The sequence below is a fragment of the Enoplosus armatus genome, chromosome 13 (genome assembly GCF_043641665.1).
Source record: "Enoplosus armatus isolate fEnoArm2 chromosome 13, fEnoArm2.hap1, whole genome shotgun sequence".
Classification (NCBI taxonomy): Eukaryota; Metazoa; Chordata; class Actinopteri; order Centrarchiformes; family Enoplosidae; genus Enoplosus; species Enoplosus armatus.
In genome coordinates, this window is record NC_092192.1 from 9,727,285 (window position 1) to 9,740,898 (window position 13,614).

The 13,614-nt window shown below is 39.6% G+C and overlaps 1 protein-coding gene across 1 annotated transcript in view; it reads right to left on the reverse strand.

The window, feature by feature from the left end:
* The window catches only part of nsg2 (neuronal vesicle trafficking associated 2), a 35,660-nt gene extending 29,964 nt beyond the window's left edge, over nucleotides 1-5,696 (reverse strand). Inside the window, exon 1 of the mRNA XM_070917923.1 lies at nucleotides 5,568-5,696. Within this exon, the coding sequence (XP_070774024.1) occupies nucleotides 5,568-5,696 (129 nt within the window). The remainder of the gene's footprint in view (nucleotides 1-5,567) is intronic.
* Nucleotides 5,697-13,614: the final 7,918 nt, after the last annotated feature.

The following is a 13,614-nucleotide window of genomic DNA, read 5'->3' on the forward strand; positions in this document are numbered from 1 at the left end:
AAACCACTGGTCCAACCAACAGGCAGCACTGCAGTACTGCTGGATTACACAGTATACAGTATAGAGTAGGAAATACATAAAAGCAACAGCGACTATTGAAGGCACAAGATGCTTGTTTTTCATTACTTTAAATATAAAAGATATTAACACTTCGCTTGTTTCAGTTAGATCCTTCTATTTCTGTCTGTTTCCTACAAATTTATGAATACAAAACATTTTTATTTTAACATTTTTACAAGGTGTGTGCTCAATTTAGCTGGAAACTCATTTCCAGTACATACAGTAGTTGTTATTAAATTGATTTTTTTTCAAAACTTTAATTGAAAATCTACTTTATTAGTTTAGTTTAGTTTAGTTTTGTTTCGTTTTTATTTCTGTGTCATGCCAAACATAAGGCCCATCCCAAATGGGATTACTAGATGGCACTATTTTACAAAACATACATCTTCCAGTAATACAAAAGAAAAGGAGATTACCATGTTATTAAGTACTGATATTATTCTTTCAAATAACATATTTGAGGTAACACATTTCAGATAAACTGTGCACTGAAAAGAACTGCTACATACCTACATTTTATCCTGATAAAGAGCTTTTTTCTCATCTGCTAGGCTTCCTCCAACTACCCAACTAATGTAAATATTTCATATGTGAACAGCAAACTGAATCTTTGTGCATCTTCCATGTTTACAAAAGCTGTTTTTATCTCACTAAACAAAGCATTGCCCGGTTCTCAGTAAAAAGGGAAATAGAAAACAGAATGGAACTAATTTTCTGAATCAGTCAAACAGCAAATTGAACAAATCCCCTTTTTTCCAGTTTCAACAGTCAGTGGTAAAATACCAGATCTCAGCTGGGCACATAAGAATCTTTGCCTTTTAGATAAAGTGTATATTTATCATCCTCAATGTAAGCAGTTTTGATTTAGTTCACATTTCATCAGCTCATTGCTCCTTATGCTGAGTAAACTCTGAACAAACAAGTGTTGCGCTGTTCATTATTAAGAAACCCATAGTTACAGAACAATGTCCACACATCTCTTTACCAAGAGCCAATCATGTGTTTATCCCATACGAATATCTTTCTTGTCAGCCTGCTTTCTTCCATATCAAGTAACCCAATTTGCATAACTGAACTTTACATGGTTCCCAACCCATTATTAATAATAGGGCTGTAACGATTAGCTGATTAATCAATCAGTGGATTGACAGAAAATTCATTATTCTAGCACAAATGCCAAACGTTCTCTGGTTCCAGCTACTGGCTCTATTGTGAGGATTTGCTGCATTTATCTCTTTTACGTGACAGTAAGCTGAATATTTTTGAGTCTTTGGACTGCAATTGCAAAATGAGCAATTTGAAGACGTCACTTTGGGATCAGGGATGTTTTGATGTATATTTTTCACTATTTTCTGACATTTCATGGACCAAACAATTGGCAGCAAAAGTTTGTTGTAATTTATATACTGAACTGGGGTTTTAACTGAACAAGGGCGTAGTACATAATGTAGATGATTAAATACAAAATGTAAAATGAATATGCACTTTAAAAAATAGATTGACATTACTTTGACAAAGCCTGCCATTTGACATCTTGGGAGCTAACAGGCTCTATCAGTGTGCAGGCTTTCCTTTTCATAAATGCCACTGAGTTATTACTATAATACATTTGATTGCCTTCAGAAGTCAGCAGCTCCTCTGACAGCCTCTGTGTACGACCAGCCAGATACATGTGAAAATAGGTTATGTATAATTTGTGCTCATTTGTCAAATTAAAGTTGGATGACAGTTCATCTGGTTATGAGGTCACACATAGGAAATCATTCATCGATCTGATTTAACATGCTGACTGAGGATTCCTGCTCCCAGGAATTCCTCCCTAATTTATGGGGATGAGAACACACAGCCGAAAAGATTGAATGAGACTTAAAAAGCTACTCCAAAGGATCCGAGGAGAGGAACAAGAAAAGGATGAGGGTGTGTAAGGAGACGTGTTGGACAGGAAAAGAGAATGACTTTAAGCGTGTCGTTGCCTTTTAAGCAGGTCTTTGTACCTGAGCGTTGATCTCAGAGAGACGACAAACAGAAGAAAAGATCTGGCTGTCTGTGAGTCAAACTACGTTCGTCTCTACAACCTCCTCCGGTTGTTGTGTTTTGTTTTGTTTTTTACTACCAGCAATCCAATCAAGATATTGGTGCGTCCCTGCCCAGATGGAATCAAACAGCTTCACTTCAGCCTCTGTAGGCCACAGCAGCATTGTTATGTGTGGGTTTGTGTGTGAATCTGTGACTGCACCCCGCCCCTGTAAATATCCCTGGGTAACCCTGTAGTAGGGGAGGTCACGCAGTCATCAGGCGGGATCATAGTGAAAACAGCTGGGGTCGTGTTTGTAAAGCTGCTCAGAACCAGCACTGCTGATCTGGGGTGCTAGTGAGGTCACATGACCCAATAAACCTCACTTTAGCTTTAAAGGACACAGAGAACAAAACTGGTCTCAGATCAGATCCTGAAAGGCAGAAAAAAGCTGATTAACAATGAACTCTTTCTGGGTCAGGTGGGTGGCAAAAACAACAACCTTAAATTCAGGGAGATTATAGAAATTTTCATCACAAAGATATTATACCACATTTTTAGATTTAGACATAGAAATCCACACAAAGGTGTAGCTTACTGCAACACTCTTGTCTTTGTCCTTAAAGGGGCTATAATCGATATGTTAAAAAAAAAAACAGTGTGACAATGTGAAAGGGGTCGCTCGTAGTGATGAACCTACAGAGAATTATCATACTAGACTTTACGGCGCTATATAGCGAGTTTCATCTTATTGTTTAAACAGACTAACATAGTGGAGCATTTAGCAGCTAAAGTGCCAGATATTCCCTGAGGAGTTGGTAGAGGCCAAAAACAGAGCTAACAGAGAGTTACATTCATCAGGTGACCAGAAACACGACTCCAAATGAATGATAATGTTGTTCTGTAACTGCTGGACGTGTAACAACATAAAAGGAGATGATATGTCATGATATATGTTTTTCAAAGTGGCCAAATAAATCAGTTACTGAAGGTTTAAGGATCATAACTTAAAAGAAGGATTACAAACAAAAAGTACAGAAGAGTGTGATCATACATATATACATTATACAAGTACTGCGTGCAGGATTTTCATTAAATGAAATGTGATAGCCTTCATCAACACCTCCCACACTCTGACGTCTAATTACAGATTTCATTAATATTTTTCTTGGCCTCTCTTGTTTTCATGCATCACTTGCCAGGAAGACAAATTGTCACACTTACAGCTGGAGACACATTCAAAGATTTAGCAGCAAATTGCCCTTTTAAAACTCCCACACTGTCCCGTGTAAAAACAAATGGGCCCATCTGCATTTGCATAACGATTTATAAAGAAGACATTTTTGTTTTAATGTCAGTAAGAATGGACAACTTAAACCAGCTTATGCAGCGGCCAATCTAACGATTTTTCAGTCCTGTGACCAAGTGAGCAGCATACAAAGTCTGCATCAGCTGTCAGCGAGTGTATCCAAAAGCAACAGCAATCTTTGTGCCTGCATCTCCCGAGGCATGTAAAAATTCACTGATGGTCAACAAAACAGCAAGCCGTCTTCTCTTTTTTCTTTTCAAACGTCAACGACGATAACTCGCTGATATGAGCTCATACTCCACCCAGGTTATTCTCTCTGTAGCTCTACCTGTTCAGGTAATCAGTAAAACCTAAACACACTAGAGCAATCACACAGTGCAGTGAGATATATATATATATATATATATATATGTGTGTGTGTGTGTGTGTGTGTGTTATAATCTTAACACAATGGCGGCTTTGACCGCAGAACGTAGCAATGTTCTCGAGTCTAGTGGGACTGATTTAATCAGTGTAAAATGACTGACAGCGCCATGAAAGTCATGTTACGAACGGGTGGCTGCTGACAAAAACAGCTTGTCAATCACACACACACACACACACACACACACACACACACACATACACATACACATACACTCCTTCAGAATGCACGCAACCTCCATTGTTGATGAAAGAGCAAGCAAGCCGTCCTGTTTGTTCTGCTGTGTGTGTGCAGTGAGTGACAAGTCTCTCCAGTTAACAGGTATATGAAATGGAAAGAGATTGTGCCTCCCTCGGCAGAATACACAGCGAGGGTTCAGGCTGCATAGTGTGTTTCTCTCTGCAGCAGCGTAAATGGATGTCCGTCTTTTGGGGGTTATTTGGGGAGGTTTTGTTTGTAAACCCTCGACAATAAAACCACTTGAAGAGATTCATGCCAAAATTAGATATCCATCATGTGAATCATGTGACACATGCTCTTATTAAATGGCATAAATTGTGATGCTTTTCAAAGGCCAGGCAGCAGGTAGCTTAGTCAATAGTTCTTTATTAAACGGTGGAGGAGCAGCACATCCTCGCATTTAAGGAGCTGGAATCAGAAATTTTTGCTTGAAAATGATTCATCCAATATCAAAATAGTTGGCGATTACTTTCCTGGTGATCCACTAATCAATTAATCAACTAGTTTCAGCGCTATTGTGATGGCCTTGTTCATGCCTCCCCGTGTAGGATGATGTGCCATTGAAGATGTAATGTTTTCCAGAGAGTGACAGTTTCCCAGGAAGTTACAGATATCAAACATCAAATCAAGGTAAGGTTTGTAAGGTTTTTCCAGTGAAACTACAGTTAATGCTGACTGTTAACAACGTCTAACTAAAGGCTAATATTGAGGTTAGAGAGAGGTTTGTATGAGGGTTGGATTTCCAAAAGTAAATCCATGTTGTTTAGCATTAATATAAAGTAGCTATTAAACAGTATCCCTGTTTAAAATTGAATTGATTGTCTTTTAGACTCCAGTCCGAAGCCCTGCCTATGTAATCCTTCTAATATCTAATAAGATGAGAGCTAACTAACAAGAGCAATGATTTTATGATAAATTTCATGTAATTGATCAGTAGCTCAGGGAAGAAATATGGATTCATGTAGCAGCAAAATGAAATCATCCCACTGCAACTGAAACGAGCCAAACACTGTCACACAACGGACTCATAATAAAGCTTTCGCATGTGCAAGGAGCGTCGATGAGCTTGCCTATTGTCTAATGCCATTAATTTTCATAATGTGCAATCAGCTCTCTGTCCCGAGCCCATAGAAACGCTGCACTGCCACCATGGTAACTGGATTAACGAGCGACGGTGCAGTTACTGTGGGACGTCGAGATGATAAATGACAGTCTGTCTGGCACCAAATCTGTCTCCTAATCTCAGCTGGAAAACAAAGGACATGGCTGGGAGACAGCTGAGATGAATGAACGTGTCAAAGAATTAAAGTGCATGAGTGTGTGTGGGTGTATATGTGTGTGTGTGTGTTGCGGTGGGGGGGGGGGGGGTTATTCAGCATAAGACAGTTTGAGAACAAGGTCAGCAACATTGAGAAAACAGAAACAGAAGGAGATTTAGAAAAACAGATAGATGCACAAACAAGCAGGACAACTCTCTTTTTGACACACTCTCACACAAACACACACACACAGTCTCTCACCTTGTCAGGTGCTTGGCTCTGGAGGCTGCCAACATCCAGTGGAGTGATGAGGGGCACATTCTGAAAGCCGTCCTCCACGCTCACAGGTTTGGCCCCTTTGTCTTGAAGATTACTCCCCAGTTTCACCATCTTTCACCGCCCTTGTATATTCCCTTATTTCCCTGAAGACTGCTCCTGAGTAGAGGAGGTGTTGGAAAAAGGATGTTTTTGGTTGTTTTGGGGGTTTTTTTACCTCACAGCCTCTCGGGTCAGTGAAACCTGGCTAGACACAGGCTATTTGATGGAGAAGATTCTAGTGTAACAGGAGATTAAATGTTGATGAGATTTTAACTTGATTGTAGCCTTAAAGTACTCAATAAATATGAATAAATGACAAAAAGACAGTTTTGTTGAGAGGCATGAAATTCGGAGCATGAGATTAATTAGTGAATGATTACAGGAACAAAACACTAAAAAAAGCTAATTTTGTTTGCGATGTAAACGCATCTCGGACTATATTTACAGGAAACCAAAGAGAAAAACAAACCTCCGCCAATAGCATCACCCCCACCTTTCTCCATCACAAAAAAACAACAAACATGTAACCCCCCAAAAAAGCAGTAAAAAGCAGTTACTTACAGCAGGTCGTCCTTGTCCGTCCGGTTCCTCTGTGCTGCGGCAGTGTTTGTGGACGGAGGCGGAGGGAAGCGCGGATGAGGAGCAGGTGAGGCTGGAGGCTGCGCTGCGGTGTCACTGCTGCTGATGCTGCGGGAAAGCAACGCTGCACCGCCGGAGACAAACTGGATGTCTGGCGGCAGGTTTCCTACCAGCAGGCAGCCCAACCCCCTAATCCAAGCACACAGCCTCTTCCTCACCGCGCTGCTACACACCCAGCCGCTGGAGCTGCCACTAGGGGGATTTTCTTTTTCCTTTCGGGAGTCTCGTTTGTTTGGCCAAAGTGGAAGCCGAATTAATGTTGCCTTCCAGGGCTGCTCGTACATAATCCCATCGGAGTATTCTTACTAATATACTACTATACTAAATTATCTTTATAAAAGTAAAAGATTTTATCGCAGTGTAAGTCACGTTGCAAAAATAGTTAATATAATTCTGTTTTATTTTGATAAATTAATTAGAGCAGACTGATGTTGTGCGTGTAGCCTCACCTGTCACTGCTCAAAGTTAACCAGAATTAAACCAGAAAACGGCCAACTTCAGCAGAATGCTTAAAAATCACATAAAGAGGTTTCCCAAACAATCAGTTTAATGATTCAAAATCAATTATCTGTGCCTCGTAAACATCCCAGTAGCTCAGCAATGACAGAAAATTCACACTTTTCCAGTTGTAAATCTGAAGGAAGGAAAAATCCTAGGATAACAAATGAGATAATCAATAATTCCTACAGTACTTGAAAGCAGCATAACCATGTGCAACTCAAATTGGCGCTTTTGGTCCTACAGCTCCATCTGGTGGTTCAATGACTGACACACAGTCAGACTGCACAATTTCAAGATGCACTCAGGCTTTTAAACTCGCAATATGTTCTAGCTATCTCTCTTTCGTTTGACCAGATTTGTCTTTATCAAGATCTTTAACACAAGCACAGCGACACAGTGACATCTTTTTTTTTTCTCCACCCTCTATCTCTGTCCCACGACCCTGTTTTGAACAATGTAATCCTTCAGGATCTGTGACACTTCACATTCTTCTCCGTTGTCCTGTAACCTACCTGAAGGATATGATCAGATGATCTACATGATCAATTACAAGACATTAAAGGTGCTACGGGGAGCATCAATATATCACTGTCAAATTAATTGTGATAACTCAGTGTATGATATTGTGTTTGAGGTAATTGGTAACCCATATCTGACATCAGGGAGACTATCATATCTCACACAGGCTCTAACAAGGCTAGATGAGCCAGTTCAAACCTATGAGGGTTGCCCTGCACTGTATATGTAGTCAAAACAGCCACCATGCTCTATTTATCATCCTGTTTCTGCAGTGACCTGCTTGCCTTGGTGGACCTGCTTACCAGCAATGCTTCATGTTGTTAGCATGCTCCCATCTCATCTTTCCTGTATCTGTACCTGCCTGCCTACCTCCTGGACAAAAAGCACATTTGCATGCAGGGACAACGAGGGCGTGTTTTCATCTTCCACAAGGGAGAGATCATGTCCCTCCCCTGCCTCCCATCCATTGGTGTCCATGCAGGACTTCCTGGTGGTTATGAAGTCTGCAGGCACCTCCTGGTCCTTGATCCCAAACCAACCAAACTCTTTGACAGAGACTACAGAATGATGACCACAGAGAAGCCCATCCTGTCCCTCCCTGGGTTGATGAGTTATTGTAGTTTGTAAAGATGATGTGGCCAGAGCCAACGCAGGTCGATCTCTGGAAGACTTACGGGCTACAGTACACCATGGCATCCTTCCAACTACAGTACACCATGGCATCCTTCCAAATGACAACATGTTGGCCATCCATCTTGTCCTTGGATCAATCTGAAAGTAGGGAGCCTAACCGCTCACTGATTAAGCACCAGGAAATCGAACAACTAAACAAGACGTTCCTCTTGGCAGCCCGATCGGCAGTGACAGGGTGCTCTTCAGTTTCATCCCCAAAGACATGCGGGTAACACCTCTGGCCCAGCTGAGGACATTCATCTTATGTTCTGCTGAGCAAGGCAGATGATTAACACAGTTCTTCCATTGTTTAGCTGCCCTAGCTATTGTGTGTTTAGAAAGTTTGGCTGGTCATGACCACCCTTCACCCGGTTGTGATTAGTGGTTACCCTGTCGCTGTGGGTGGCTGAAGAGAGACATATGCTCATCTGTGGCGCATTGCTCTGTCATGTTTCAACAGCAGGATCCATACTCACTTTAATGTCCTTATTGTGCCCCCCATGTTCCCGGAGGTTGCTCCTTCAGCAGAACACATGGTTGAATTTCAACCATTACATCATCTGCTATTGTGAGAATCTCAAAGCTTGAGTCTGCACTGGAGAAACAGCATCTTCTGATTGTTTTGCGCGATATGGTAATGCTGCTGATTTCTTTAGACACAATCTTACAAGCTGCTCTTGTTTGCTTATGGAAATCATGCTTATGTCTTGTTGATTTTAACCTTCAAGTAGATAGTAGCAAGATGTTCAATCTTGTGATAATTTGTCTAAGCATTGTCATGGTTGCATTCATATTATGGGGGCATGGAGACGATTTGTATTCGGTTTATAGGCTGATAATTACCATTCATTCCTTTCTTTCTTTTAAAGGAACCACTGGGCACTCTCACCTGGAAAGCTAGGTCTCTACTTTATTAGTCTGTCTCAAAGCTGCGTCATACAGCCTGCACTTTACGCCAGTACTAACAACTTATTTCAACAAATTATTATCAGTTTTGAAAGAACATGTTACTGTACATATGAAGAGCTCTACTGCTAAATGAAATATACCTTTACCGGCAAATGGACAGACATTTCAATGAGTAACTTTACAATGCAGGATGCCACCAGCTGGTGGTGTTACTGGGCCAGCTTGTTCAGTTTTTCCTGGAATTTGAGAAAACAACACATGACCTAGTCAGCACTCTTGCTTTGATTGGTAGATAGCATGTCGTTGTCTGTAGCGGTTAAGAAATTCTACACAAGACTAGGAAGGGAGACAGTGAGTCACAAGTGCTTTACTCAATTCTGTGGGCTACACACACTCCTTTTACACACAAATATCAACTGAAAAGGTGGTGAAGTTGGGAAAGATGATGACAATTCAGAACAGATAAGCATTTATTTGCAAAGTACCTCTCCGGTGTTAATCAAAGCTGAGGTGTATTAGCTACAAGCTCAGCCAAACCAATTCAAACAGATGACACCAAGTCTGCTAAACATACTGGTATCCAGTAGCAGTTGATCATTAAGTCAGGTCAATTTTATTTATTTAGCCCAATATCACAAATTTGCCTCAGAGGGCCTTTACAATCTGTACAGCATACGACACCCTCTATCCTCAGACCCTCAATCGAAGAGTCCATTTAAATCCATTAAAGAGTCAAAGCATGCAGCCAGTGATGTGCTATTTCTTTAATGGCTGGGAAAGACTGTACCCGGGATAAGTGCATTTGCAACCCATGTTGGAATACCAGACTAATAAAGCACAAAAACAAGCTAAATTAAAACAAAAGTCTGGGCCAAATTGGAAAAAAATGCTTGCTAACCTAGCCAAATACTACATACACTAACTAAATTAATGGATTTAGTGTCTTATTTGTGCTGACCTTCAGTGGTTTAACTTCTTATATTGCTGCAGTGATGTAGAAGTGTACTACAGGGTGTGGTCAGTTCGGCGTGGCACCACTGCTGGTTGTGGCAGTGAAACACCACCTTTCAGCCTGTTGTTGAGTTACTCTTTAATGAGTTACCAAAAAATCTGCATCAAAGCCAGTTTTAAACAAGCAGTTATTGTTGGAGGCTCCAATGGTAACCTGATCTACTTGAGCTGAAGGCCAAACATGTTTATTTGACTCCTCAACATGTGATTGGTCTTTCTGATTTACAATCAGGGCTTGAATGTTTGGACCGACTGCTCATGCACACGGTGATAACACTACATGAGCCAAACTACAACAAAAAGATGTGACAAAATAGGACAGGCTCATCTAGTAGTTAGTAAGACTTTCCCATATCCCAGCTTTAAATGTCTTAACATAAATAAGCACACCGAGCACATATTTTCATCACAGTTAAGATTTATTTCATTCAACATTTCACATTACAAATATTTAAAAATTATGCATACTGTTATAAATAGTTGGCTGCAAACAATTAAATAACATTAGATTTTTCTTTTTCGTTTCACTAGCACTTCTACAGACCAACTCCTAGAAATATGGACATATCCGTATTACATAACTTAATTAGAAAGGAAAATACAAAAATAGGAACTTATAAAGTGAAATGACAATAAAAATTAAGGTGATATCTTAAGTAAAAAATGCTATTAATAAATACAACAACCTTCCCATACACAGTTAAAAACTATTGAAATCTTGCCATTAAGTAACATCATTAACAGACAAATATTTAAATATTTATTTTCCTTCAGAAAATGTGAACCATATATTGTGGAGCACAATATAGCAATTAGTAAAAACTAGACACTTTAACATATTAAAAGCTTCACCTCAAAAATATAACAAAAATCTGATCAAAATTATAAAAATCAATTATACATTCCAATTAAAAATATACCAATAAACAGCTAAATACATTGTTGACCTAATAATTACAATGCAATCAATCACAGTAGCTTAAAATAAACAAAATAAGCAAATGAGCACAAAACCTTTAATGTTTTAAAAATAACTTCAATTATTTATATTAGTACAAATAGTTTGATTTCTTTTCTTTTTTACAAACACCAGCATGAAAAGGATTACAATAACAGTAGAAAATGACTGTGAAAAACATATTAACATCTTCTTTAATTAAATGTCTGCAATTAAAAATGGCATTAAAGAATTACATTGCAAAGAGTCTTTATCTGGAAAAAGGTTCAAAAGAAGTATTGCACATAACAACTTGAAGTTAACTTGCAACATTTACCACATTCAAGTCTTTAAGCTCCCCTTCCTCCAGATAGGTCTACATAAGATCACCTCGACAGACAGCGGGGATGAGTTCTCAAGTCTTTTAAACAGTGTTCTATAAGGATGCTCAAAGTCCTGCACTGCCAAATCGATTTAAAAGTTAGTTTCTGTCTTGTTTCTCGTCTTATCTCTCTGTCATGTGCATCCTGCAGAGGTCTGCGAATGGGGAAGCGAGGAGATCAACACGTGGGGGAGGGGAGGAGGGGGGGTGAGGTGAGGTGAGAGTGGGTTTGGGGTGTCCTTAACAACTTAATAGTTGAGAAACATTTGGTGCACACCACAACAATTAATTTTAATAGCTAATTCATGTACTTGTCATTTTCTCTTTTTTTTTGTCATGCATGCTAAGGATTACAATAGGTGCTAGTTGGCAAGTTCAAGAATATATATATACTTTTTTTTTCAAATATTAAAATATCTAAACACCAAACATCCATTCTTGTGATACGAGATTCAGCGTTAAGCGTGAACCAAATTTTGCATTCTCCTTATAATAAGTTATACTCCATCTATGGAGAGGAAACCAAGACAGAAGTTACCATTTTCCAACTAGTATAGCCATGTTTAGAGACATTAACATCAGTTTCAAATTACAACTTGTTTTTTTCTTTTTTTTTTTAATTCTCGCCATGCTGTAATTGACCAGATTGACTGGAAACATCTAGTGTACGAAAAGCTAAGACCAAGAGAGCAATACACTTTGGTCTCTCCTCTGCAGATCTGAAGTCGCATCAACACAAGTGCGCACTTAGTTGTAAAGTTTCCTCAGCACTGAAATGTATAAAAAGCATAATTGAAAATAATATATATTGAAATCACTCAACTTTTTTTCTTAAAATGAACATTTCCATATATGCAGATCTCTCAGTAACAAAAGTACAAAAGCTACCTTTCACAATGTGAAAAATTGAGGTATTGCAAAAAGGAGTTTCCCCATTTGTGAAAAATGTGCCTAAAATGACTGTTGGAAAAAGAAAAAATATTTAGAAAAGTAGTGCATAATAAATGTTTATATGTGCATGACAAAATAATTTAGCTAGAAAACACTGTACCAAAAATCAGCAGGCCATGTATAAAATAATCTTTTTTTTTTCATCTCATTTAACAGCAAATTCTTCACAAAGTGTTTTAACTTCTAAAATGCTCACCCACCACACCCACAAAACTAATGTCCAGGGTGCAAAACTGGTGCAACGACACCACGCCGATATGAGGATACGTTTCTCACTAGTGTGTATAATCAAGTTTCTGTTCTAACTCCCTGACATATTTAAATGCTCGGCTAGTAGGTTACCACTGAGTGACTTAAAACGTCAAACAAATGTGAGGATTAGTTTTACTTTTGCTGTGTGGATGTGCACTTGATGTTGAATTTTTCCCAAACACGCGGACCTATTTGAGATAAAAAGAACTAGTGCCTACTAGCGTGCACCTCCATTTTGAGCTATGGAGAGTGTGAGGCCTTGTGTGTGTGTGTGTGTGTGTGTGTGTGTGTGTGTGTGTGTGTGTGTGTGTGTGTGTGTGTGTGTGTGCGCGCATGCGTGTGTCTGCAAGCCCTGTTGTTTTTCCACTGGTGTTCGAATGGGTTTTGACTGCACTGTCAAATATATATATATAAATATATTATGTTCAAGGCCAATCTTTGGTTTGCTGGGCTTGACAGTTAAGCAAAACTGGGTAGAAGTGACAGATTTTAAAAAATATATATGAACAAAACGTCCTTGAAGAAATGAGAAAGAAAATAAGAATAAAACCCTAAACAAGAAATGAGCTACAGTATGACCCACTACTGCACAGCCATCTTTGGTTCCCAAAAGCCACTGGGTACAACCGACTGTTCTCAAGAGCAAACTGCATGTGGGTCACAAGTGTGTAGTAGTAGAGCGCACTGCAGAGACTATCTTCATTTATGCTTCAAAAACACTGGATGCTGAGTTGGATTAGCTTGGCAGGAGAAAGGATAGAGGGTTCGCCGAAAGGGCAGATCCCTCCATGACTCAAATGTGTGCTGACGATTCGGAAATCAGATAAACTTTAATTGCTTCTTTCGTTAAATGTAGCTGACTCTTGGATGCAAAGTAGAACTTTTTTTCATTAAAGACTTGGGAGAATTGCACAAATGCATTAAAAAAAAAAGAAAACAATCTAACAAAGACAGGCTAGTTTCCTCTGTTTGGTGGTAGCCCCGTAAAAACTGCAATGAAAAGGGTGGCCACTTGACCAGCCTTCTCTCGAGGAGTTACCTCAACCTCAGTCCTGAAAGATCTGGATCCCCCAACTGTGAGCAGACACAGAAAGCAGGTTTTGATCCGTGAACAAGGCCCTACCCTCTGTTAGCTGCTAGCTTAGCAGCAGAGGCCGCAGGCAGACATGAGGAGGGGGGAGTGGGGCTGGACTTTATCTCTTTACCGGTAAACCTGT